Source organism: Mustela erminea, chromosome 14 (assembly GCF_009829155.1).
Source record: "Mustela erminea isolate mMusErm1 chromosome 14, mMusErm1.Pri, whole genome shotgun sequence".
Lineage (NCBI taxonomy): Eukaryota > Metazoa > Chordata > Mammalia > Carnivora > Mustelidae > Mustela > Mustela erminea.
The window spans coordinates 58,755,695-58,781,694 of NC_045627.1; the positions used below are offsets into that span (position 1 = coordinate 58,755,695).

A 26,000-nucleotide genomic window follows, 5' to 3' on the forward strand; every position below is an offset into this window, starting at 1 on the left:
AGCAGCATCCTTGGCATCAACACATGGTCATGTCTACACGTTGCCCACCGGGCCCCACTGGGCAAAATCACCGCAGGTTGAGAAGTTCTGGGTTAGACAATTTGTTCTTGTGCTAAGTCAGTGTCCCAACTTCCTTCAAGCCTTGGCTATGTCGCCCAACTCTCTGAGCCCACATCATCATCTGCAAATGAGTGGTTTGAAGTAAATAACTTCTCAGACCCTTCTCAGCTATTAATGTCTGTAGCTAGACTCAAACATGTGATATTTTCTATGTAGATCTATTTAGGAAACCATCTCACGTTAAATATTTCTTTTCTCTTAAAGTCCTTGTTCATTGATTTAGGAAAAATAGATCTTAAAATACAACCATGTTGGACAATCCAGAATACTAGGCAGGGTTTCTACCTTCAAGCGTTTTGGCCCTATAATCTCATGGGTCTAGCTTAAACTCATATGGTGTCAGGGGAAAGGTTAGGCCCATAACAGAATTGTGGACTATAGTGTAAGACAGTACGGAGTGGTGCCTTGTGCTAACTGGAGAGAACAGGCTCACCTGAGACACGAAGCCCATCCACTGGCCTTTCCCAACCCCAAATGGTTTCACAGCCTCCATTCTGACTCAACCACTGTCTGCAGGTTTCCTTTCCTGCCCAAACACTTTGAAAGGGTGGTAACAGACAGCAACCAGGAATGGAGTAAAAGAAAAGCAACCCATTCTAACTCAAACCTCAATTCCTTCTTTCAGAAACCCTTAGCCCCATTTCTTAAGATTTATCTTTTGCATCATAAAATTCTGATGCTTTGGTGTTTACATGTGGGAGAGGTGGTTTAAAGAAAATTTCACTTTCTTTTTTTCTGAAGTAAAGATACGGTGTTTAGATGAAAGCCTGGAAAGATTTTAACTGCCCCCCACCTCAATATTTTTAACAGCTGGGTTGAGTTGAAGAAAAATGCAAGCAGCTACAATGACTAAGAGCTTTCACTGTAAATTGGAGGAAACGCCCCCTATGGGCAAGTCTGAGCTCTGCAGGACTCCCAGGGTCCAGTCAGTTTTGTGATGTTGCCTGGACACGGATTACTGTGAGAGGCTGGGAAATGATGACCTGGCCTCCTACACAGGGGACAAGAACAGTGCAGCCGGACCACAAGCCATTTTCCTTTAAAGGAGGGGACACTAAACCAAGAAACCCTTTTTTTTTTTCACATTACTAATGCCATAAATATGCTAACACGTTACAGTGGGACAGTACTGCGCACGCTTTGCCCTGAATCTTCATAGAAAAATAAGAGTCTCCCCATGGACTCCACCCAACAGTAAAACAGATGGACCACGTCTCAAAAGGAAACTTTACAGTGAAAGAATCTCAAGGCCCTTTAGCTCTCCAGCTTTGTTTGCAGAATTAATAAGCTGCAGATGTATTCTGAAGTGAAGAAAAAGCCAAACCCGCTCTCATCCCTTACAGTGCTTGAACGTCTAGATGGTGCTGAGTAGGGTCTCCGCGCAACTTGGAACTAATTCTGAGCAGCGGAGCTGGGAGCCAGTCAACTTAGTCATGCAAAGCCTGGTTATGAACTTCTTTAACTTGTTAAAACAGAGTCTAGTTTGTTTAAAAAGGAGAAAAGGGAAACACTGTCCCCCTCAGCATAGACACAAATGTTAACAGCCACATGCCACTGTGGTGAGTAAGGGCTTTGCTGGCCGAGTTCTTAATCATGAGAGCTCACATCTATCAAGCTGTCTGTAAAGCAGGGGCACAGCCCACATGGATTACTGGAAATTCCTTCACGAAGGGAAGGAAAAAGACGCTGGACTCTGGAAAGTAAATCACATGCTGTACCGTGTTTGCCCCTACCGACTGCAGTGTGCCTCAGCTTTCCATCCTCAGCAGAGGAATAACAATCCCCAGCTGGGATGCAGACAAATACTTCTCCAAGCTGCTCCCAGGACCTTCTAGAAACCCTGAAAGGGCCCGTCATGCCCACCCTTTGAAGCCCTGGGCTCTCAGCCGGCTGAGCTTGTCATTTTGACCGGACCAAGCCGGTGTGTTCCCTGGCTGGGCCCCCTCACCCGTCCCCACACGTCTTCTCCAGGGCCAGTATGGGTCAAGCTCCTCCCCCTGCCCTACCCCCACCCAAGCCCACAGGTGGGAGAGTTGGGTTTACACCTTGCTGATGACTGGATGGGTGGAAGAAGCAGGGGTGACCATGACAGCAAGTCCCATCACAGGAAACAGTCTGTAAGCCAAAGCCCCCTCAAAGGACGTCTTCTGGGAGGTTCCATCCACTTCACCAGTGGGAAACCCTCCTGAGTCTCCCAGGCAGCCCACCCTGGCCCTTTGGATTGGCTCATTCACCGTTTCTGAGACTGTGGTTCCCTAGACCTCCCGGACGCAGAATCACTAGGACAGTCGCTGACTCCCAGGACCCTGAGTCAGACTTTGTCTTTAGCTCATTCTTATACCCAGGAAGTTCGAGAAACAGTCATGAGAACAGTGATTCTCAGTGGCAGCGGGAAAGTAGAGGGTTGGGGTGTGGGTGCGGTGTAGGAAAGGCAGCTGGCAAAGCTAGATCTGGAGAGAGGGAGACGTGTAGTTTTTAAAAGTACATTCAATAGGATAACACAGGTTCACATTTGAGAAACGGGCATAGAAATCCAATTATATGATAGCACAAAGTAGTAAACAAAACTCGAATAAAATCTACTCGGAGAGCCTAGCTGTCCTCACCTTTCCTGGGGCTTCGCCACCTCACTCCACCCCAGGATTGTCAGAGAGCCTTGGGGCCTTTGTCCGGCTCATCAAATTGTGGCTCCCGAGCTTGGCTGTGTACCAACCCCCCCTGGGGTAGGACTGTGTGCTGTACTTTTCACAAACCCCATTCCTGGGTTTTGGAATCACTCACCTGGTCTGGAGGCTATGGCAGGTTTTGCAGCACTCAGGGCCGGCAACCCAGTCCCTCCCAACCCTGCTGCCTGCAGCAAATGGGGTCACTTCACCCAGAGAAGGAGCAGAGTGGAAGCCAAGGCCTCCACACCAAAAGCTTTCCAGATCAGGGGGGCACCCAGGCCGGAGTCAGGCACTTTATGGCTGCGAGGAGCAGGTTAGCTAGCCTATCGCCTGGCATGCATGTGAAACTTGGGAATTACTTATAAATGGCTATAACCTGCTATCTAGTTATTTCCACCTGACCAAGTCTCCTGTCCTTTCAGTCCTCAAGGCCCTGAATCTGTGCTTGCCTGCTTGTCCAGTGGAGGGGAACACCCGAGGTCTGTCTCTGCCTAATCCCCTCAGCCACTAGGATCAAGGTAGTAGTTTTCATTCATTCATTCATCAAGAGCTTGGACCCAACAAGGTAAAGGAGATAGAATATCAATGATTGAGAACTTGGGAGTTAGGCAGAGCTGACCAATTCAGACTCATCCTTGTAGGAGAGGCCGGATACAGGTTTTACTTCTCTGAGTCTCAGTTTCCTTGTCTGTAAAATGGGGATTACAGCAGCTACTGCCTAACAGAATTGTAAGGACAATGTGGTACGTGCTTAACAGTCACTTTTTATTATTTCAGAAATGACTCTAGAAAAAGGGCTCCAAAACAAGCATGTGACACCAGGCCAGTACTTACAGGGAAAGCTGGTATGTTACACGCACAGCCTGAAACACAGGACGGGAGGCTGTCTATGAAGGGTTACGGGTACGCAGGCAGGAATGAACAGATAAGAACCCTTTCAACTACCCACATCCATTTCTGTTATGTAAAGTTCTTAAAACAAGTCCTTTCTCTTACATACATGAAACAGCTCCCCCTGCAATTCCAATGCTGTGTATACCAAGAGTCTGTTTGGAAAATAATTTTCATTTTCAGGGTTAGACCAGAAGTAAATTTCAGCTGTAACTGAATTCTCATAAAACCCAATTAGTGGAATCTGAATAAAACTTTTAAAGCCACAGGTTCCATAAGATATTTCACTATAAAACAGACCCCAAACAACTCCTTATACAAAAACCTATCTAAACCAGCACACACACACACACACACACACACACACACACACACACACACCCCTTGTCATTTTCTCCTCTTTTCCCTTGCTTTATTTTTCTTCATCAGTACTGACCACCATCTGATACACTGTATGTTCCCTCCACTCAGATGTAAGCCCTGTGAAAGGCACTGAATTCTCCCCGTGCTTCCCTAGAGCAGTGTCTGGCGCACATAGGCATTGGTACTTATTTGCAAATGAACATGTTAACTGATATATCACTGAAGATAGTCCAAAAACCCTGCAAATGACTTGCAAGTTGTAAAGCTTCCTCTCCTAAGAGATGGACCTCCAAGTGCAATTTCAAGACACTTATCGCTCTTGTCATTATGAAGTGCCTTTCTCAAGTCTCTCTGGGTCTTTCTCCAGGGCCGTGGGTGACCTTTACGTACTCATGAGATGTTAATGAACACCAGCAGATCTGTGGTGGCTTCTTAACTGGCTTCCCCACACACTGGGGTTCAGTCTTTCCAGCAACTGGAGTCTGCCAGCCCAAGCCAGTTTTCATCTTTCCATAGTTATGCTGCTCTCTTGAAAATATGGAACCAAGAACCCCATGCCACAGTAACATTGGCTTCTAGTCAGTTGTCCACACAGTCCGAGAAGCTTCTCCGGTGGGCTGTCCATCCTTCCTCACCCACCACAGCAGGGGAAGGAAAGGTGGTGATCCACCTCCACAAATCCCACTACTGTTTACATGTGGCAGTGACAGAAGTGTCTCATCGCTGGGAAAATCCAAATATTAAAAGACTGAAGACAAGTTCTTTTGTATATCAGGAAATGAAAATTTCTCATAACCCATACCATACCTCTCCACCAAATTAATTTCATTCCAGACCACAGTTTCTGTTTTCTCTAATAAAAAAGAAAAAGAAACAAACAAAAAACCAAAAGCCACAACTCCTCAGGGAGTTAGTATATTTCACAACCCAAGCCTTCAAATTCTGTAGCCCCAGTACCGCTCTGAGTGTATGTTTGTGGGCAGCTCTAGACTCCCACCTAATGTCCCCAACTCTGGAAGACGAGTGGGACCTGCCTGACTTCCCTCTCCCTGAACTGCCTGGAAACAGTCTCCAGGCATTAAGTTGGGGGATAAAGGGCTCATTTCATTTACCTCCCCTTTCTCAGTAGTCACTGTCCCATGTTACTCATGTTCACTATCTGAAACATGGTTACGTATGTTTTCTGTAGTTTTTTGGTGTATCAGGTGAGTGAGTAGATCTGGTTCCCGATATGTTATCTTAGTGCAAGCAGAACGTGCAAACTATGGTCACATTAAGGCTTGGAGGGGTTAAGTCACTTGCCTCAGGTCACCACTAGTCACCAGTAGAGCTGAGTCTCTAGGCAGTCCCTGTCTGCCTCTGAAATTTCAGCTTTCAAGCACTATGAGCTGCTGTCTTCCTCCCCTTAAGGTCCATATCTCTCTACAAAAAGGCAGGATCTCTGGGACAGGTGTTTGTTTCCCTTATGATCTGACCCCTTTGTGTTCTGACTCCTTTGCTGCTGGAACCAGAGGGCTGTCCAGAGAACTGGGCTGGACAGAGTCCACATCGATGGGCCATTACTAGGTGGGCTAACTGTCCAATATTAGGATACTTTAGATTTCATTCATCTATTAGTATCATAAACTTGTTAATTCATTCAACAAACACTTACTGAGAGCTTATTATGTGCTAGGCACTGTGCTAAGCGCTGGTGTTACAGCAGCAAACAAGATAGATGTGGGGCTCACTGTCTAGTAGGGGAAGGCCAAGAGAATAACCAAATAGATAAGAAGATATCAGATAAATAGTGGTGAACTAGATAAAGCAGGAATGTGGACTAGCCATATCTCTGAGTATTTATCTAAAACCCCACACAAATGTCCACATGCCCAGCTGGACTCCCCCTACCACTCCCACACCCATAGGTGCTCCCTAACAGGAAGGGCTCTGAGGAAACAAGGCAGGGCAATGAGCAACAGTAGGGGCTGCTCCAGAGTGGGTGGTCCCAGATGCTGAGACCGAATGATAGCATTTCACGTCGACTGCAGTTAGAAGGAAAGAGTACTCCATGCAGAGGGAGCAGTGAATACAAAAACCCTAACGGGTAACTCTTCTTCCTCCTTAGCATGCATCCACGCCCAAGCATGCACAACACACACATGTGTGCGCACACACACACACTAACCTGAAAACTGGTAAACACTTTTCCTTCCTACATTGCCAGGCTCCTAAAGTGGATTCTTCTTTAGGAACTCAGGTGGAGTGACAGCAGGACCAGGAGGCCCGAGAGGTCAGGGTCCCAGCCTCAAATCTCATCTTTGCTTCTCAAGGTCACTGTGAAGATCACATGAGTCAAGATATACTTTCCAAATGTATCTTGTCCATTGTAGAACATGAGTGTAAGTGACTTACTCTTCAAGAGTATACAAATGACTGCTTAAAACTGTTAAGGAGGGAGGAATTACCAATACTCTAATGATTGTTCTTAATTTTATTTTTTTTCAAAATTAGAAAGAAAAGTGACTTCCATTCTAGCGGACTATCAGTAATTCCACCTACATTCTGGTTCCTACGGGTGGTTTGAGGTTTTCAGTATAATGCAAAAGTCAAGAACACAGGCCTGGACATAAAGGTGGACTCTGACACAGACAACTGTGTGACCTTGAGCAGAATACTAAGCCTCTCTGGGGAACAACAGGACCTGCTTCAGAGCGCTTCTGCGAGGATTGAGGAGAGTAATGCATTCAAAGGGCTGGGTCTAGTCTTCCGCAGAGAGAACTCTTACCCTCCAGTGGCTGGGAAAATCCTTCCACTCTGACATTTCAGCTAAAAATACTTATTTTCATCACATGACCAAGAGGCACTTCTGGCTTTTCTCTCACCCTCATTCGGGCTGGCTGGCTGGCTGGCGGACTGTGAAGTGGGCAGAACAGACCAGCCAGCTCCCAGCACCCGAGGAGGGATGTTGCTGACACACCAGGTCACTGCTCACACTGACTGACCCCGGCAGCCCCTTGGTGTGGGCATGGCCACACAGGCAAACCTGTTTGTTTCTGGCCCGGAGCAGCAGATGCACAGTGAGAGCTGTGTTTGCACAACCGGTTTCCACGGCAACAGGAACATCAGCAGGCAAGACATTCCTCAAGCCGGTAGGAAAACCCTCTGCCTCCACCCTGTACTTCCAGGTGAAAACAAAGTTCCCACACTGAGCAGTGAGCAGATCCCTGAAGGCCAACTCTTTAGTAAAAAAGCCAAGAAAAAAAGTCTGGGGCCAAAGTACACCAAATAGTTTGGACAAACATAACCGTATTCCCAGGTGGATTTAAATTTTTTTTCCTGCAATGTACTTACAGACAAATTCGACCAAGGTGTATACATTATTTACTTGGTGACAACAAGGTCAAAGTTCGTAATTCCTGAGGAGAAGGAATTGTGGCTTATGCCGTCAGTGCATAGACAACAAAGGGCCATTATCATCTGCACATCATGCCAAAGCTGACTCAGGGTCAGCTTTCACCGGGAGATGGTAACCAACGACGCAGGGACAACCGTAGGACACAGAACTAATCTCCCAATTAAAAAGACCTCTCCTGGGGACCCTGCCATAAGGGCCTAAAATCTCCATTTTGTTCACTTCCTCAGATGAGTCACCAGTGGCCTCAGTCTCCAGATGGCTGTTCTTGGGAGGTTAACACGGGATCAACTATTAATGTTCATCCCACAGTCCCCCTGGAGCAGTTTCTCAGAAAGCTCCTTTCAACCATCCCTGAAGGACGGAGACATGGGACAGTAAGTGCTGTTGGACAGTAAGACTTGGCCGAAGGTGCAGATACGGCTCAGAGGGCAGGCCAGAGTGGGTACGCAGACGGGAGCCCTGGGACATAAATACAGACACTGGGTGCCTGTGAGAGGTCAGGAGAAGGGGGATGCCCCCCCCAGAAAAAGGGGAGGGAAAGCTGAAAGAGTAATGAATACCAGCTTCATATTTTGCCTGGAATTTACCTTTTTCTGGCCTAAAAATTCCTGTCATAATAATGCCACAGTACAGCTGTCTCCTTCGGTCATTATGCTCAGCAGACAGCATAACAGCAAGTACAAGAATCTCAGCAAGATGCATGGAGCCCCCAACTTTGGAAGGACCCTCTTCTATCAGGATCCACCATATTTTCTTGGTTCAACTCTGTCTCTGGAAAAGCATACCGAACACCCAAAATGGGTGCCAAGTTAAGCCATCGGGTAGGGAACTGCCTTCTTCCCATGCCTGCTGTCATCGGAGGGCCCCACTGTGTTTTCAAGAGGTGTCAGATGAATAGGTAATGGTCTCCCAGTATTGTTTCCTGACTTCCTGTTACTACATCGAGTCTCTACACACAAAGCCTGATTGATTCTTTGAAAATATAGGTTAGATCATCCTCAATCCCCCCCCCCCCTTAATGGATTCCCATTCTACTAGGAATGACATCCAAAGCCTATGCTGTGGCTCACACCATACATGCTGGGGCTTTCCTGATCTCCGCTCTGACCCCATTCCAGCTTCTCCTGCCCTTTGTGCTCCAGCCTCCCTGGCCTCCTTGGTGTTTCTCCGACGCCCCACATACACTCTGGCCTTCTCTCTGCCTGCAATATTCTTTCCCCCAGAGAGCTGCACGGCCCATTCCTTCACTTTATTTAGGTCTCTGCTCAACTGCCGTCTCATCACCGCCTCATACAACACCGGATCACACCCCCATCATCAGTCACTCTCTATCCTTTTACTCTGCTTTACTTTTCTTCATGGGCTATACCATACAACACTTTCCTCCTTATCTTAGATCACTCCATAGCACCTGACCCATTATACAGTTCTTCGTGTATTTGCTTGTTTTCTGAATCTACTCAAGCATATTTCCTTCAGGAAAGCAAGGATTTTGTGGGAAACAGAGAAGAACTACAAGGCCAAGCCTTGCTGCCACATTGAAATAGAAGAATCATAAAATGATAAAGGCTTGAACCAGGCTGGTGGCTGTGGCCAAGAAGCAGCAGCACTTGGCACAAACAACGGAAAGGAAAAAAAAGTAAGATTTGGCAAAAGGTAGGAGAGGTTGTGAAAAGAAGGAGATCCAGAGAGACCTGATGTTCTGAGCCCCAGTGGTCCAGAACTATGCTATCCAATATGGTAAGGTGACATGTGGCAAGGGAGCACTGGAAATGTGGCTAGTCTGGATTGACATGTGCTGTCAGTGGGAAAGACACGTGGGATTTCAAAGACTGTAAGAAAAAAATGCATATAAAATGTCTCAATGATTTTAAAAAATACTGATTATATATTGAAATGATAATTCGTATATACCCAGTTAAATAGAATATATTATTAAAAAACTAATTCATCTGTCTCTTTTTGTTTTTTAATGTGGCTACCAGAAAAATTTAAATTACATTATGTCTGCATTATATTTCTGTTGGAGAGAGTGGTCCAGAATACAAATAGTGACATCACTGGTAGAAAGAAGGGAGCAACAAAGAAAAGAGACTATTTATTTTTTAATTTAAATTCAATTAATTAACATATAATGTATTACTAGTTTGATGTGGAGGTTAGTGATTCGTCAGTCTTGTGTAACACCCAGTTCTCGTTAAATCACATGCCCACCTTAATGTCTATCATCCAGTTGCCCCATCCCCCCACCTCCCACTCCTCCAGCAACCCTCAGTTTGTTTCCTATGATTAAGAGTCCCTTATGGTTTATTTCCCTCTCTGATTTCGTCTTCTTTTATTTTTTCCTCTCTTCTCCTATGATCCTCTTTTGTTTCTTAAATTCCATATATGAGTGGGATCATATAATAATTCTTTCTCTGACTGACTCATTTCTCTTGGCATAATGCCCTCTACTTCCATCCATGTCACATGCAAATGGCAAGATTTCATTTTTTGAAGGCTGAGTAGTATTCCATCATATACATACATATATCCATATATATATATGGATAAAGACGTATATATTTATATGGATAAAGAAGATGTGGTATATATATATTTATATATGTATATAAATGTGTGTATATATATTTATATATAAATATATAAATATGTATATAAATATATATATACCACATCTTCTTTATCCATTCATCTACTGATGGATAACTGAGCTGAGCTCCTTCCATAGTTGGGCTATTGTGGACATGGCTGCTATAAACATTAGTAGGTGCCCCTATGGATCACTGCATTTGTATCTTGGGGTAAATACCCAATAATGCAATTGCTGGGTCACAGGTTAGCTCTATTTTCAACTTTTTGAGGCACCTCCTTACTGTTTTCCAAAGTGGATGCACCAGCTTGCACTCCTAACAACAGTGCGAGAGGGTTCCTCTTTCTCCACATTCTTGCCAACATGAATGGCAAGAATGGTTGTTTCCTGACTTATTAATTTTAGTCATTCTGCCTGGTGTAAGATGGTATCTCATTGTGGTTTTGATTTGTATTTTCCTGTTGTCAAATGATGTTGAGACTTTTTTCTTTTTCTTTTTTTTTTTAAGATTTATTTATTTATTTGACAGACAGAGATCACAAGTAGGCAGAGAGAGAGAGAGGGGGAAGTAGGCAGACAGAGCGAGGGGAGCAGGCTTCCTGCCGAGCAGAGAGCCCGATGCGGGACTCGATCCCAGGACCCTGAAATCATGACCTGAGCCGAAAGCAGAGGCTTAACCCACTGAGCCACCCAGGTGCCCTGATATTGAGACTTTTTTCATGTGTCTGCGGTCCTCCTTGAAGAAAGGTCTGCTCATGTCTTCTGTCCATGTCTTGATTGGATTTAACCATAGACTGTTGAGTTTGATATATTCTTTATGGATTTTGGATACCAGTCCTTTATCTGATAAGACATTTGCAAATATCTTTTCCCATTCTGCCAGTTGTCTTTTGGTTCCGTCGACTGTTTCCTTTGCTGTGCAAAAGCTTTTTATCTTGATGAAGTATCAGTAATTCATATTTTGCCTTAGTTTCCCTTGCCTTTGGAGACGTGTCTAGCAAGAAGTTGCTACGACCAAGGTCACAGAGGTTGCTGCCTGTGTTCTCTTCTAGGATTTTGATGGAGTCCTGTCTCACATTTAGGTCTTTTATCCATTTTGAATGTCTTTTTGTATATAGTGTAAAGAAATGTTCCAGTTTCATGCTTCTGCATGTGGCTGTCCAATTTTCCCAACACCATTTGCAGAAGAGACTGTCTTTTTTCCACTGGATATTCTTTCCTGATTTGTTGAAGATCAGTTTACCATAGAGTTGAGGGTCCATTTCTGGGTTCTCTATTCTGTTCCATTGATCTGTGTGTCTGTTTTTGTGCCAGTACCATACTGTCTTGATGATCACAGTTTTGTAATAGAGCTTGAAGTCTGGAATTGTGATAGCACTAGCTTTGGTTTTCTTTTTCAACATTCCTTTGGCTATTTGGGGTCTTTTCTGGTTCCATACAAATTTTAGGATTATTTGTTCCAGTTCTGTTAAAAAAGTTGGTGGTGGGTGCCTGGGTGGCTCAGTGGGTTAAGCCGCTGCCTTCGGCTCAGGTCATGATCTCAGGGTGCTGGGATCGAGTCCCGCATCGGGCTCTCTGCTCAGCAGGGAGCCTGCTTCCTCCTCTCTCTCTCTGCCTGCCTCTATGCCTACTTGTGATCTCTCTCTATCAAATAAATAAAGTCTTAAAAAAAAAAGTTGGTGGTATTTTGATAGGGATTGCACTGAATGTGTAGTGTTAAGAATAGACACTTTCACAATATTTGTTCTTCCAATCCATGAGCATGGAACGTTTTTCCATTTCTTTGTGTCTTCCTCAGTTTCTTTCATGAGTGTTCTACAGTTCTCGGAGTATAGATTCTTTGCCTCTTTGGTTAGGTTTATTCCTAGGTATCTTATAGTTCTGGGTGCAGTTGTAAATGGGATTGACTCCTTAATTTCTCTTTTCTCTGTCTCATTGTTAGTGCATAGAAATGCAAATGATTTTTGTGCATTGATTTTATATCCTGCCACCTTACTGAATTCCTGTATGAGTTCTAGCAATTTTGGGATAGCCTTTTGGGTTTTCCTCACAGAGCATCATGTCATCTGAAAAGAGTGAGAGTTTGACTTCTTTGCCAATTTGGATGCCTTTTATTTCTTTTTATTGTCTGATTGCTGAGGCTAGGACTTCTAGTACTATGTTGAACAACAGTGGTGATAACAGACATCCTTGCCATGTTCCTGATATTAGGGGAAAAATTCTCAGTTTTCCCCACTGAGAATGATATTTGCTCTAGGCTTTTCATAGATAGCTCTCATGATATTGAGATCTGTTCTCTCTATCCCTACACTACGAGGAGTTTTAATCAAGAAAGGATGCTCTATTCTGTAAGATGCTTTTTCTGCAACTATTGAGAGAATCATATGGTTCTTATCATTTATTTTATTAATGTAGTGTATCACATGTCTTTGTGGATGTTGAAACCACCCTTGTAGCCTAGGAGTAAATCCCACGTGGTCATGGTGAATAATCCTTTTACTGTATGGTTGGATCCTATTGGCTAGTATCTTGGTGAGAATTTTTGCATCCATGTTCATCAGATATATTGTCTGTAATTCTCCTTTTTGGGGAGTTCTTTGTCTGGTTTTGGGATCAAGCTAATGCTGGCCTCATAGAAAGAGTTTGGAAGTTTTCCTTCCATTTCTATTTTTTGGAACAGTTTCAGAAGAATAGGTATTAATTCGTCTTTAATTGTGTTGTAGAATTCCCCTAGGAAGCCATCTGGCCCTTGACTCTTTTTTTGGGAGATTGATTAGTGCTGCAATTTCCTTGCTGGTTATGGATCTGTTCCGGTTTTCTATTTCTTCCCAGTTCAGTTTTGGTGGTTTACAGATCTCTAGGAATGCATCCATTTCTTCCAGATTGACTAATTTGTTGGCATATAGTCGCTCATAATATGTTCTTATAATTGTGTTTCTCCCATGCTCGTTGTGATCTCTGCTCTTTCATTCATCATTTTATTTATTTGGGTCCTTTCTCTGTTCTTTTTGATAAGTCTGGCCAGAGACTTATCAATCTTATTAAGTCTTTCAAAGAACCAGCTCCTAGTTTTATTGATCTGTTCTATTGTTCTTCTGGTTTCTATTTTGTTGATTTCTGCTCTAATCTTTATTAATTCTCTTCTTCTGCTGAGTTTAGGCTTTTATTTGCTGTTCTTTCTCCAGCTCCTTCAGGTGTAAGGTCAGGTTGTATATTTAAGACATTTCTTGTTTCTTGAGAAGGGCAAGAATTGCTTCCCTCTTAGGACTGCCTTTGCTACATCCCATCAGTTTTGAACAGTTGTGTTTTCATTTTCATTTGTTTCCATGAATTTTTAAAATTCTCCTTTAACTTCCTGGTTGACTCATTAATTCTTTAGTAGGATGCCCTTTAGCCTCCATATATTTGAGTTCTTGCCAAATTTCCTCTTGTGACTGAGTTGCATTTCAAAACACTGCGTTCTGATAATATGCAGGAAATGGTCCCAATCTTTTGGCACTGGTTGAGACCTGACTTTTTACCTAATATGTGATCTATTCTGGACAATGTTCCATGTGCACTCAAGAAAAATGAATATTCTGCTAACTTTAGGATGAAATGCTCTGAATATATTTGTGAAGTCCATCTGGTCCAGTGTGTCATTCAAAGACCTTTTTTCCTTGTTGATTTTCTGCTTAGATGATCTTTCCATTGCAGTGAGTGGGATGTTGAAGTCCCCTACTATTATTGTATTATTATCAATGTGTTTCTTTAATTTGGTTATTAATTGGCTTATATAATTGGCTGCTCCTATGTTAGAGGTATAGATATTTAAAAGTGTTAGATCTTCTTGTTGGATAGATCCTTTAATTATGAAATAGTATCCTTCCTCATTTCTTATTACAGTCTTTGGTTTAAAATCTAATTTGTCTGATATAAGGATTGCCACCCCAGCTTTCTCCTGATGTCCATTAGTATAATAAATGGTTTTCCACCCCATCACTTTAAATATGGAGTTTTCTTTGGGTCTAAAATGAGTCTCTTGCAGGTAGCATATCGATGGGTCTTGCTTTTTTTTTTATCTGATCTGATACCCTGTGTGTTTCGATTGGGGCATTTAGCCCATTTACATTCAGAGTAACTACTGAAAGATATGAATTAATGCCATTGTATTACCTGTAAAGTTACTGTTTCCATATATTGTCACTGTTGCTTTCTGGTTTATGTTACCTTTGGGCTTTCTCTTTGCTTAAAGGATTCTTTTTAATATTTCTTGCAGGGCTTGTGATCACAAATTCTTTTCGTTTCTGTTTGTCCTAGAAGATTTTTTATCTCTTCTTCTATTCTGAATGACATCTTAGCTAGATAAAGTATTCTTGGTTGCATATTTTTTCATTGAGCGCCCTAAATATATCATGCCAGTCCTTTCTGGTCTGTAGATAGGTTTGCTGCCAGTGTAATATTCCTACACTTGTAGGTTTTGGACCTTTTGTCCTGAGTTGCTTTCAGGATTTTCTCTTTGTTGCTGAGATTTGCAAATTTCAGTGTTATATGTCGGGGCGTTGATCTATTTTTATAGATTTTGAGTGGGATTCTCTGTGCCTCCTGGACTTGGATGTCTGTTTCTTTCCCCAGATTAGGGAAGTTCTCAGCTGTATATATATGCTCATACATACCTTCTCCCCACCTTCCTCTTCTTCCAGGATCCCAATTATTCTAATATTGTTTTGCTTTATGCTATTACTTATCTCTCAGATTCTCCTCTCATGATCCAGTAGTTGTTTATCTCTATTTTTCTCAGCTTCTTTATTCTCCAACATTTTGTCTTCTATATCACTAATTCTCTCTTCTGCCTCATTTGTCCTAGCAGGTAGAGCTCCATTTTTTATTGCATCTCATTAATAACCTTTTTTATTTCAACTTGATTAGATTTAAGTTCTCTTATTTCTCCAGAAATGGATATTCCCTGCTGTCCTCTATACTTTTTTCAAGCCCAGCACTTAGTATCTTTATAATCATTATTCTGAACTCTAGTTCAACATCTTATTTTTACCCCTGCTGTTTAGGTCCCTGGCAGTTAGTACTGCCTCTTATTCTCTTTTTTGAAGTGAGTTTTTCTGTCTTGTCATTCTTGCAGAAAGTGGTCACTTTTCTGTTTGTAGAGTTGCAGCTATTTTCTTAGATCTCTAGTTGAGTGTATTCAGAATGATTTGATAGTTATTTAGCTGAATTCCTGAATTCCTGAAACTAAGATCTATCTACTCCTCTGCCACCTTGGACTATCCTCAAAAAGGGACTATTATTAGTAACATATTAGAGGCTACAGTGAGGTTTGACCACCCACTTCCTCCAAATTTTGTGATATGGGAGATAAAGCTGCCCTCTGGGAGTTGGGTGGGAACAGATAAACATATCATTGGTTCAAAGCTGAGATACACAAATAACCTTTAAAGCTACAATGGTTTTCAGTCCAATATAGTGGGATCAGAACCTACCAGAGTATATTTAAATAGCTTAAGAAGAAAATGCGTCAGTCACAAGGGGCATTTGTCAGCAATGGAATATGGGAAAAAAGATCTCAACAAGGTAAACATGCACAGTACCTATCAAATCCTATCAAATCACTGTCCAGGAGGTTAATATCTGTCCAGGTTCTCTTAGCCTGACACCATTAAGTAGAAGACCCCAGCCACAGCGGTGACCATCTAATTTACTGTCCACACCAATCCACTGTTGATAGCAAAAGAGTTAGTTAGTTATTGTGTTGGGACAATAAACCAAGACTGTCCCAAGCAAATCAGAGGATATGGTCACTGTACCTCAACTAATTCTTTCTAGTTTATTCCTCTCATTGCAGCCTTCTGATTATACCAAAAATACCTAAGGCTAAGACATACATTTTAAAATGTATGACATTACTAAAAACTTGGCTGCTTCTTACATTGATATAGACATTTAATACCAGGTGTATTCCTCACCCCCAAACTTGTTTAATTTAATAATACATCTTATGGTCAATGACATCTTATAATCAAGTATACAGAGTAATTTGCAGTATGACACAAAGAAGAATTCACTGATCGGGATGCCCTCCCACCAGACATTTATTTCCCCTGCAAAATAATAAGTAAGTAACCTGGCTTTAAGCATCAGTTTCTTGTAAGCTTGGTTAGTTTGAACTGGTAACCTAAGACTGGCTTCTGAGTCTATAAGGCCAATGTCCAGATCAAGGACGGGGGTGAATTTACTGAGGTCATTCGGTCCCATAGAGACCTGTTTCAGATGTCCCCAACCCTCAGTGCCACCATGGGCACCATCATGACCCTTCTCCATTTGAAACTGGTAGAGGTGACAGAGACCTGGCTTAGGTCTGTCAAGTTTAAAAGGCTAATAAGCCATTAAAATGAAAGTGGGGCTGCAAGCAGATCTTGAATGAGATGTGTATGGTCACACATAATCAGAAGAAGAAATTATTTTGCTTGTGTCTAATACAGCTACAGTTCAGATAAACCATCAAAGGTAGGAAGTGACTATATGCAATTAACAAAGATATATATAGATACAGATATAGATAGATATAGATATATCAGGAATACAACATAGGTTTCACAGGAAAAGCCAAACTGGATTCACTAATGGTGGATTACTGTTTGCAGTCTCTTAGGAATATAGTAGCCCCTCCTTTATCCACAGGGATATGTGCCAAGACACCTAGTGGATGCCTAAAACTGCAGATAGTACTAAACCCTATATATATTGTGTTTTTTCCCATATACACATACATATCTACGATAAAGTGTAATTTGTAAATCAGATATAGTAAAAGATTAACAACAACTAATAAGAAAATAGAACTATAACAATATACTGTAATAAGTCATGTGAATACGGTTTCTCTCCATACAAAATACTTTATTGTAAGTCACCTTCTTGATGATATGAGATGACAAAATGCCTACATGATGAGATGAAGTGAGGTGAGTGATACAAGCACTGTGACGTAGTGCTGGCTTACTGACCTTCTGACAATATTTCAGAAGGAGGTTCATCTGCTTCTGGACCTCGGTTGGCCGTGGGTCACTGAAACTGCAGCTAAGAGGGGACTACTCCACAGAAGTTTGGGAAAAGGCCTTGTGAGAAATTAATCGCATCTGATATTGGCTCAGAAGGTTGTAGCGGGGAGGGTGGGGCATGGAAATGAAGTACACTTATATAGGAAGTATTCCAAAAATGTTATTAACAATATGTTCCTTCAACAAAATAAACCGTAATGAGATAATATGTAAAATGAGAAAAATAGTTGAAATCAACTTACTTATTTTGTCCAATTGTCTCAAAATCTTTCACAACAATAGTAAGGGAAGATGAAAAGTCCAGTGGTACACCCCTCAAGTCAAACTCCAAAATCTGTCCACAGAAAGGTTTTAAGAAAAGTTGTTAAAAGAATGGGATAATATAATAACATGTACCGACACTAAATGTTGGGTCATTATCTTCGCCACTGACAATCTTTTGAATTACTCAATTCTATAGTTAAGACAGAAGTGACCAAATTCCAAACCTGAAGGCTGCGAGGGCTGTGGCAAAACACACCAGACTTAGCCTCAGAGGACCTGGGGGTGACTTCTGGCTTCCCATTTTCTAGGCTCTGTGACTATGGACAAGCCACCAAACCCATCTCATAATCAGAGAATTTACTTAGTGCCCACCACAATGGGTTAGAAGAATAAAATAAAATGAATGCTTTTTTCACTGTTTGTTTTTAAGTTACTTGCTCTTCCCAATCATGCTATTATCAAAGAGATGAACAATCCAAAAAAAAAAACATTTTCTAAAATGCATCAGTCTTTTATTTTAAGTCCCACCACAATCAGTTTGTAGTAGATGAGACTGTCGTCTTTAGGAAATAAACTGCTGTCTAACGGCAACTTAAAAAAAAATCAACATAACATCAGAGATGCCTTTTACTGATTATGTAACATATGAATTAAATAAAACAGCATCTACTGATGATTTTATTCTCCTTGTAATGGGTTTAGAGTAAATGGAGAATGTGTCAGACCTCAACGCTAACCCCAACAGGTCTCAGGTTGCTATTTCATTTGGGTTAGAGTTCAGTTATAAAACTACAGTTGGGAAGTTTACTTGATAAATACATTTGCAATTTAAAAATTACATGTTGGGGGCGCCTGGGTGGCTCAGTGGGTTAAGCCGCTGCCTTCGGCTCAGGTCATGATCTCAGGATCCTGGGATCGAGTCCCGCATCGGGCTCTCTGCTCAGCAGGGAGCCTGCTTCCTCCTCTCTCTCTGCCTGCCTCTCTGCCTACTTGTGATCTCTCTCTGTCAAATAAATAAATAAATAAATCTTTAAAAAAAAAATTACATGTTGGAAACAAAGTGGGGTGAGATGGGTGATGTCCTGCATGTCTGCTCACATGACCATATATCTCTCTGCCATTGGCCACATGAATTGACCAAATACAAAGAAGCATGTTACAATTACTCAAAACCTGAAATATTAGATGTACTCATATAGATTTTTTCAATTTGCTTTATTCTTGGAGCTCTGTACACAGTGCTAGGATCCAGAGCATCCACAGGGACCAAGCAGACTGGCCTCTTGCTTTCATGGAGCTAGCAGACCAGCTGGCCGTGTTCTGGATTCCAGTGAAATTGCAAAGAAGCAGAATTACCTCTCAACATTCTGCTTCTCAGAAAGGCTTTAAAAAGGTGTTCTGTCTTCACCTCATTCAATGAAAAGGTAAAGTCTTTTTCCTACAGAGATGTTGAAACTAGTCGTGGGGGTGGGGGGAACTTTAGAGTTGGCAGAAGGGAAGTCTACACAGCCTAGTGACTCAGTGAAAATAACAAAGACATTTATCACTGTGCTTATCCAGGAAGGTTTCAGTGGATTTTGGAAAAAACAATGGGGCTAATGATCATCTTTTAAAAAAATTAGTCAGCATAGGAAAATCTACTCAGTGGGAAGAGTAAAATTTTAAAATTTTCACATATTTACAAATATATTCAACACTGAACCATTTATAAAATAGATACAAAGTCAACAGTGAGAGAAGTAAATAAATGATATTATATTCCTTCTACAGAATAGTGCATAGTATTAAAAATACTTCTGAATAGAAGAATATGGTATATGCTCAGGATATAATAGTAAGAAAAAATAGGATAGAAAGCCATATGTGCTATATGATGCTACTTTGCTAATCTCAACACATCATATTTTATTAATATATTTATTCAATAAACATTTATTGATATATCCCAGATGTTAATAGCAGTTGCTTCTGGATAGTGGGTGGGTGCAAAGGTAAATTTTTTTATGTTGCTCTGAAACTTTCAAAATGTCTACATTAAGGATATACTAGTTTATCAAAAGAGAAAAAACAATAAAGGTCATTACTCAGCCAGAGTCATGGCTCTTGACTAGTGACATGCAGACAGGTTTTTAAATATGGAGCTTTCCTCCTGGGACTCCGGAGATGATCTAATCCCACCCCCAGCCCTACATATGCACCCCCAACGTGCAACCTAATGCGACCAACATCACTCAGCAAACGCAGGGCTGCTCCAGGTTAGAACCCAGCTCTCTCACTCCCTGTCCAAGCCTCGCTCACTGCACTATTCTACAGGAGACATCATTGCGGTACGTGTCCTTGAACGGTTCTGCTGTCTCCAGGGCCACAAAGGAGACGGAGGGGTGAGGGTACAATGCAGACATTCTTCTTCCAAAGGGAAAAGCTAACCCTTGACCAAAGATAGGACAATCAGATGTAGCTCATCCACTGAAACAATGTAAAGAAAAATGAACTTACCTCGTTCCAGAATGGGTTGAGTTCATTGTCAACTTTCTTTGTTTTCTTTTTCTCATCTGCAAATAAAAATAGGAGATATCAATTAATTTAAAAGTACCATTCATTCATTCATTCAAACCTGTATGCCCACATTTTCCCGCTCATTTGCCTAGAGTTGGGGCTGCCTGAATCAAAGTTTTCCAAACTGAATGGCTTGTGTTTTTCTGGCTTAAAATGTTTCTCCCATGCCCAGATCTACAAGATGTTAGGGGATGAGGGACTCAAAATCATGGAAATGCTGTGATCCCTTGTCTTTTTACCAGCTTCCACAGACCAAGGTTACCCAGCGCCTCTGGGTCTCCAGGTTGTTGCAGAAAGAAGCCAACAAAGCTAACCTTTGACAAGCAGCTGTCACCGTTTTAGAGATGTGGCTACTGAAATTCAAACGAGCTAAGAAATTCTCAGCTAATTCTTCTGAGCTCATACTTGGCGCTAGATCCTATATAACCTGCAATTTCCACTCTGAAGCCCATGCCACCTCTGCATGTGGTAACACCCCACAGCTTCAAGATTGAGTTGGACTCCCTCCCAGAGGCCTTGGCACAAGGTAGTTAGTAAACAAACACTTTCTAGGACCTGCAGAGAAACGTAGGGTCTCCCTTACTCCAGGCTCACCTTTCCTGAAGATACAAGTTTTCTTTCTCTGTATCTGAGATTGGATGACTAAATGTTATTTATGTTATTTTATTTATGATGAATAAATGTTGGGTCACCTTCCTAAATAAATGTCAATCCAGCTACTGTTTAAAGTTTCCTTAGAGAAGTCCAAAGAGCAGGGGCATCTGTTGGGTCTCTAAGTTCCCCAATACTTATCAAAATAAAAGCTAGTGTTTGAGTACAAAATGCTTTGTAAGCAAGAGCTCCTCTGTTTTCAGGGCCAAAAATAACCAAACCAAACCAAAACAGTTTTCCCTCTGTGTGTCTCGTTTACCATCACAAAGAACATTCACAACACTTGTAACACCAGATGTACGGCGGGGGTTCCCCCACCAAAAGTGATTTTCTGTGATTCCAGATGGGTGTTTTACAATTTAACTCCATGCCGACACCACCTATCTGGAGACATTGTCAGATCCCACAAGTTACAGGTTCAGATGACAACAGTAAGTCCAAGTGCTTCTGACCTAGCCGGCTACAGATCTATGCTTCCCATAACTCCCTCATCGGGTTCAATTTATTTGCTAGAGTGGCTCACAGAATTCAAGAAAACAGTTATTTATGTTCACCAGTTTATTAAAGGCAGTGATAGAGGGTACCGATGAACAGCCAGGTGAAGGGATACCTCACATAAGGTCTGGGAGGGTCCTGGGCACAGGAGCTTCTGTCCCCATGGAGTTGGAATGCCTCAACCTTCTAGTACATGGATGGGTTCTCCCATCTGGAAGCTCTCAGAACCACATACTTTTAGGATTTTCATGGTGGCTTCCTCACACAGGTAAGATCAATTATTAACTCTATTTCCAGCCCCTTTCTCCAGTCTAGAGGAGTGGTGGGCAGGACGGAAATTCTAAGCTTCTCATCAAGGCTTGGTCTTCTCAGAGACCAGTCTCCATCCAGGAGTCATCCAGGAGGCCACCCAGAGTCACCTCATTAGAACAAAAGATGCTCCTATCACTTAGGAATTTATAGTGGTTTTAGCTCAGTGCCAGGAAATGGTGGGGGAAGGGGTGGAGATCAATGTATATATTTTCTATGACCTCACATCATCTCATCTCTTTAAAAACCCAGAAGACATGTATAATTTTCATCCCCCTTTTGGAGCTCAGGAAACGGAGAAGTGACATACTCAAAAGTGACCCAGTTAGTAAGTAGCAGGGATGGCTTTTAAACCCACCAGACAGCCTCTCATTGGCCACACTTGGAACCGTCCCCAGTTTCCCCTCTACTGCATGGCAATGTAGAAGGTAGTGGGTTTTGTTCAGCTGAATGTCATATTGCTAAGGATTCCAGCACGCACCAGTTGTGGGACTAACCACCTCATTTTTCCAAGACCTCAGCATAGTAAAGTCATGAATCACCACCCTCATTTTCCACTTGAGAAGCTCCCAGAACCCAGCCGGCTTCCCTTTCTAGACTTCAGCATGACTCTCTGCTCATCGGCTCATGCCTGGACCTGTGCTGGTTAGTTCTAACTGTTGTCTTTCTAGGTGGCCCACAGAGCCCTTCCATGGATCTGATTCCAATACCACCGAGAAGCTGGACCGTCCCCTCCCACAGGGCCATTTGACCCCACTCACCCCTCCTGCCCTCTGATGGAACCCTCTCAATTTTCCTCCCTGGTTACAGTATAAGCAAGTACTCTTAAGAGAAAGAGAAGCCAAGAGAAGTTTATACTGACAGAACTGGACAAATGGCTTCTTTCCACAATGGCAGCAGCTCCCTCTAAACAGCCATCTACAGGGGCCCGGATGTGCCTTCTACTGCAGCATCTCTAAATTCTTACAGCAACCTTGCACGGTTAACATTCTCATCCCCATTTCAAGACAAAGAATTGAGAGAAGCTGGTTAACTTGCCTCAGGCCGCACAGCTAATAAAAAAAAAAAAAAAAGAACCTATGTCCCCTTGGCTCCAAAACCTGGCGGTGTGTGTTCACCGCCGCACAACAGCATCTCACTGGAAGCTGTCAGAAGCACCGGATAAAGAAAATGCATAAATGTAAGAAATGTGATGGGCGTGGCACCCTGAGCAATGGCCATAGGAAAGCCCAAGTTCAGGTTTGAGAGTACCCTGGAGACTCTCTAAGACTATTTGCTCCAACACACAAAATGTGACATCTGTGAGTTTTTCTGGGGAGCTGGTTTACTGAGCTCAACAGATTGTCAAATGAGTTTGTGACCTTCACAAAAGTTAGGAATTCCTGCCTATCCTGCCTATCCTTCCAGACCTCCACCGCCCTTGCTGCTACAACCAGGGCTGCGTGGTTGGAGAACTGAGTCAGGAAAGAGTGAAGCTGCACTCTGGGACCACAGCAGACCTTCGAGAGAAAAGATGGGAAATTGCAAGAGGTCACAGCAAGTTAGTAAAGCAAGGAGAAAGCAGCAAGTCATTTATAGGAATCGGGCACAGGGGCTTGAGGCAGGACTTGGGTCACTGAAGGATGGTACTGAAGCAAAACTTCGGTCTCCAAGTCCCCAGGATTCCAGGCAGGGAGCCAAGGCAGGGCCAAGGGCTCCAGGGAGGCTGGGGAATGAGCCAGTACTTGCTCACTTGAATTGAATCCCCAGCCTGGTTACCGACCTGGGAATCAGCATATGAGAAGAAATGCTGCATGGGGAAGGGGGAGGTTCTTGGTGCTGAGCCACTACTACGGATCCCCCTCCCCTTCCCCAATAGAAGCAGGATTGTTCCAGAGTCAGCAGTTGAGGGGTGTGAAAAAAGGGAGAGTCACTTGTTCATTTACTCATCTCTAAGCATTTACTAAGCACCTACTATGTGCTGGGAACTAGGGAAACTGAAGAGCACAAGATGGTTTTGGTCTCCAAATGTTCCACATACACAATTCACGGGCTATTGAATAGAAATGAATCCTGATGCATGTTTTCAGCAAACAGGGAAAAGCCCACCATGTTCTTGCCTGCTTCACCCTTGTGGTGGAACTTACTGCTGTCAGACGGGAATAACAGAATAATGCCTGCCCAGGTCAGGCTTAGGGATCTTGTAGCTCAGCCCATGGAAATGGTCCACAACTTGAGTTCTCCCACAAACATCAGTGAGTTTTTTCATTCTTCTATTCAGTACACATATCTGAAGTATCACTGGGCAGGCACTGAGCTGGACACTGTGGGAGACACAAAGATACCCAAGACACGGTTCCTGCCCGCAGGTGCACCAGCAGGGAGGTGACCCCAGGTGACTGAGACAGGATAAGGCTGCATTGCCATCAGAAGGGGTACACATGAAAAGGGGAGGTGACTTCAAGCTGAGGGCACCAGATAAGGACTCACAGAGGAAGGAGAGGCAGGCTTGGGGGATTCAAAGACAAGGATGAACTGAGAATGTGGAGTTGGGATGAAAAGGTCACTCCAGGTGGGGGCAATAGGTGGGTAGGTCATCCACAGGGGAGAGAGAACAGGTCCTACCTGGGGACACTCCACATCCCAAGTGGCTGGAACCAAGGGGATGTGGAAGAGAGCAGAGGCGACCAGTCTGTGTGGAAAGGTCATGGTAACTGGGGGAAGCCAGGCAAGCCACGCTAAGCCAAGCTTCATTTGGCTGATACAAGCCACTTAGTAAAGAGGGTGTTAGACATTGGGCTTTATAACTTCAAGAGGTTCATAATCCCATAAGGAAGACCAAGTTGTGTAATAACTCTTGTCATACTGTTCTTTTTTTTTTTTTTTTTAAAGATTTTATTTATTTATTTGACAGAGAGAGATCACAAGTAGGCAGAGAGGCAGGCAGAGAGAGGGGAAGGGAAGCAGGCCCCCTGCTGAGCAGAGAGCCCGATGCGGGACTCGATCCCAGGACCCTGAGATCATGACCTGAGCCGAAGGCAGCGGCTTAACCCACTGAGCCACCCAGGCGCCCCATACTGTTCTGAACACACGTTCTGTTGTATATTGAGAACAAAGGAACAGGCAGAGTGCCTGCAGATGTCTGGTGACCCCAGACCCGGTGGGACCGCTCCAGTGGAACCTGTGGCTGCCCCCGGGGCTTGTACTGGTGTGGATGGTGCTCCCCTCTAGGGAGTCACTCTGTCTCAGCCAGGCCTGTGCTAACCCTTTCACATACATCATTTCACTGAACCTTGCCAGCTAGCCCAAGAGGTAAATTACCCCCAATATGCCGATAAGCAAAATGAGTCCAGAATGGTTAGGTGGTTTGCTTAAGATCACAGAGCCAGGCAGAAAGACTCTAACTCAGAACCAGTCTGATTCTACAGCCCATGCATTCTACCACTGGGCCTCCTAGATCCCTAGTTCATAAGTAAAGACTACATCACCAACATTAGCTCCTCCCCTTCTGGAGAAACCTGGTTCAACTCCTTCTAAAAAGGAGGCTCTCATTTTTATCCAACAGTGTGTACATTACATGCTATTGAAAGTCTATCCTGACACAAATACATCAGCCACAAAACAGAAGTAAATAAATATTTTTAGCAGCAGCCAGTCACATATTTGTATTATTCAATTATTCAATTCCAACACTTTAGAAAAGAAAAGGTCCTAAACTGCAGGTGCTAAACCCCAGATGAAATCAGGGGAAAGCTCTTTTTCCCTTCTCCATATCACCGACCTCCCCCTGCTCTCATCTCTAATTTTACTAAGATGACTGCTTCCTCCTATGAACAGGAATTACATGCTTTCAACCCAGAACAGAACAACTGACTCAAATGCCAACTCCACTTGAGATCATGACTCAAGGCATTCTTTGGGACATTTCCTGTTTTTTGATAAGTCAAGCCTGCCTGCTTCTCTCTTCATTCACCGAAGGTCAACACTGCAGTAATTAACCTGCATGCCAACCTCTGAATAAAGTTTCCAGAGAAGTGAACAAACATTCCTTGCCCAGCCACCACGCCCTCTTGCACAGAGCCATTTCCTTTGCTGTGCAGCTACCACACAGTGTGATGGACCCTTAGGGATAAGGCTCCAGAGATCACTAGACCTCCTAGGACTGGTCTGGCTACCTCTGTGCTGAGAGGGCCGTGTGGTGGCTCGTTTTATATGTCACTTGGCAAGGCAACATGCCACCTGTTTGCTCAAACTCGAGTCTAGACGTTGGTGTGAAGGTATTTTATAGATGTGATTAACATTTGCAACCCATCATCTTTAAATAAAAGAGGTTATGCTCTGTAATGTGGATGTGTCTCATCCGAACCATGAAAAAGTGAGGTTTCCTAGGGAAGATGGGGATTCTGCCTCAAGACTGTGACCCAGGTGGTGTCTCAGTGGGTTAAACCTCTGCCTTTGGCACAGGTCACAATCTCAGGGTCCTGGGATCAAGCCCCGCATTGGGCTCTCTGCTCAGTGGGAGCCTGCTTCCCCCTCCCTCTCTGCCTGCCTCTCTGCCTACTTGCGATCTCTCTCTCTCTCTCTCTCTCTCTCTCTCTCTCAAATAAATAAATAAATAAAATCTTTAAAAAAATGTGACTGTGACACAGAAATCCTGCTCGAGT

The 26,000-nt window shown here is 43.1% G+C and overlaps 1 protein-coding gene across 6 annotated transcripts in view; it reads right to left on the minus strand.

Annotated features, from left to right (window-relative positions):
• The window catches only part of MYOF (myoferlin), a 158,976-nt gene that overhangs the window by 115,867 nt on the left and 17,109 nt on the right, over positions 1-26,000 (minus strand). For all 6 annotated transcript variants that reach the window (XM_032314143.1, XM_032314140.1, XM_032314142.1 and 3 more), the window contains exons 2-3: positions 19,843-19,898; positions 17,325-17,416 (exon numbers count right to left, since the gene is read on the minus strand). In XM_032314143.1, coding sequence (XP_032170034.1) covers positions 17,325-17,416; positions 19,843-19,898 — 148 coding nt within the window. The remainder of the gene's footprint in view (positions 1-17,324; positions 17,417-19,842; positions 19,899-26,000) is intronic.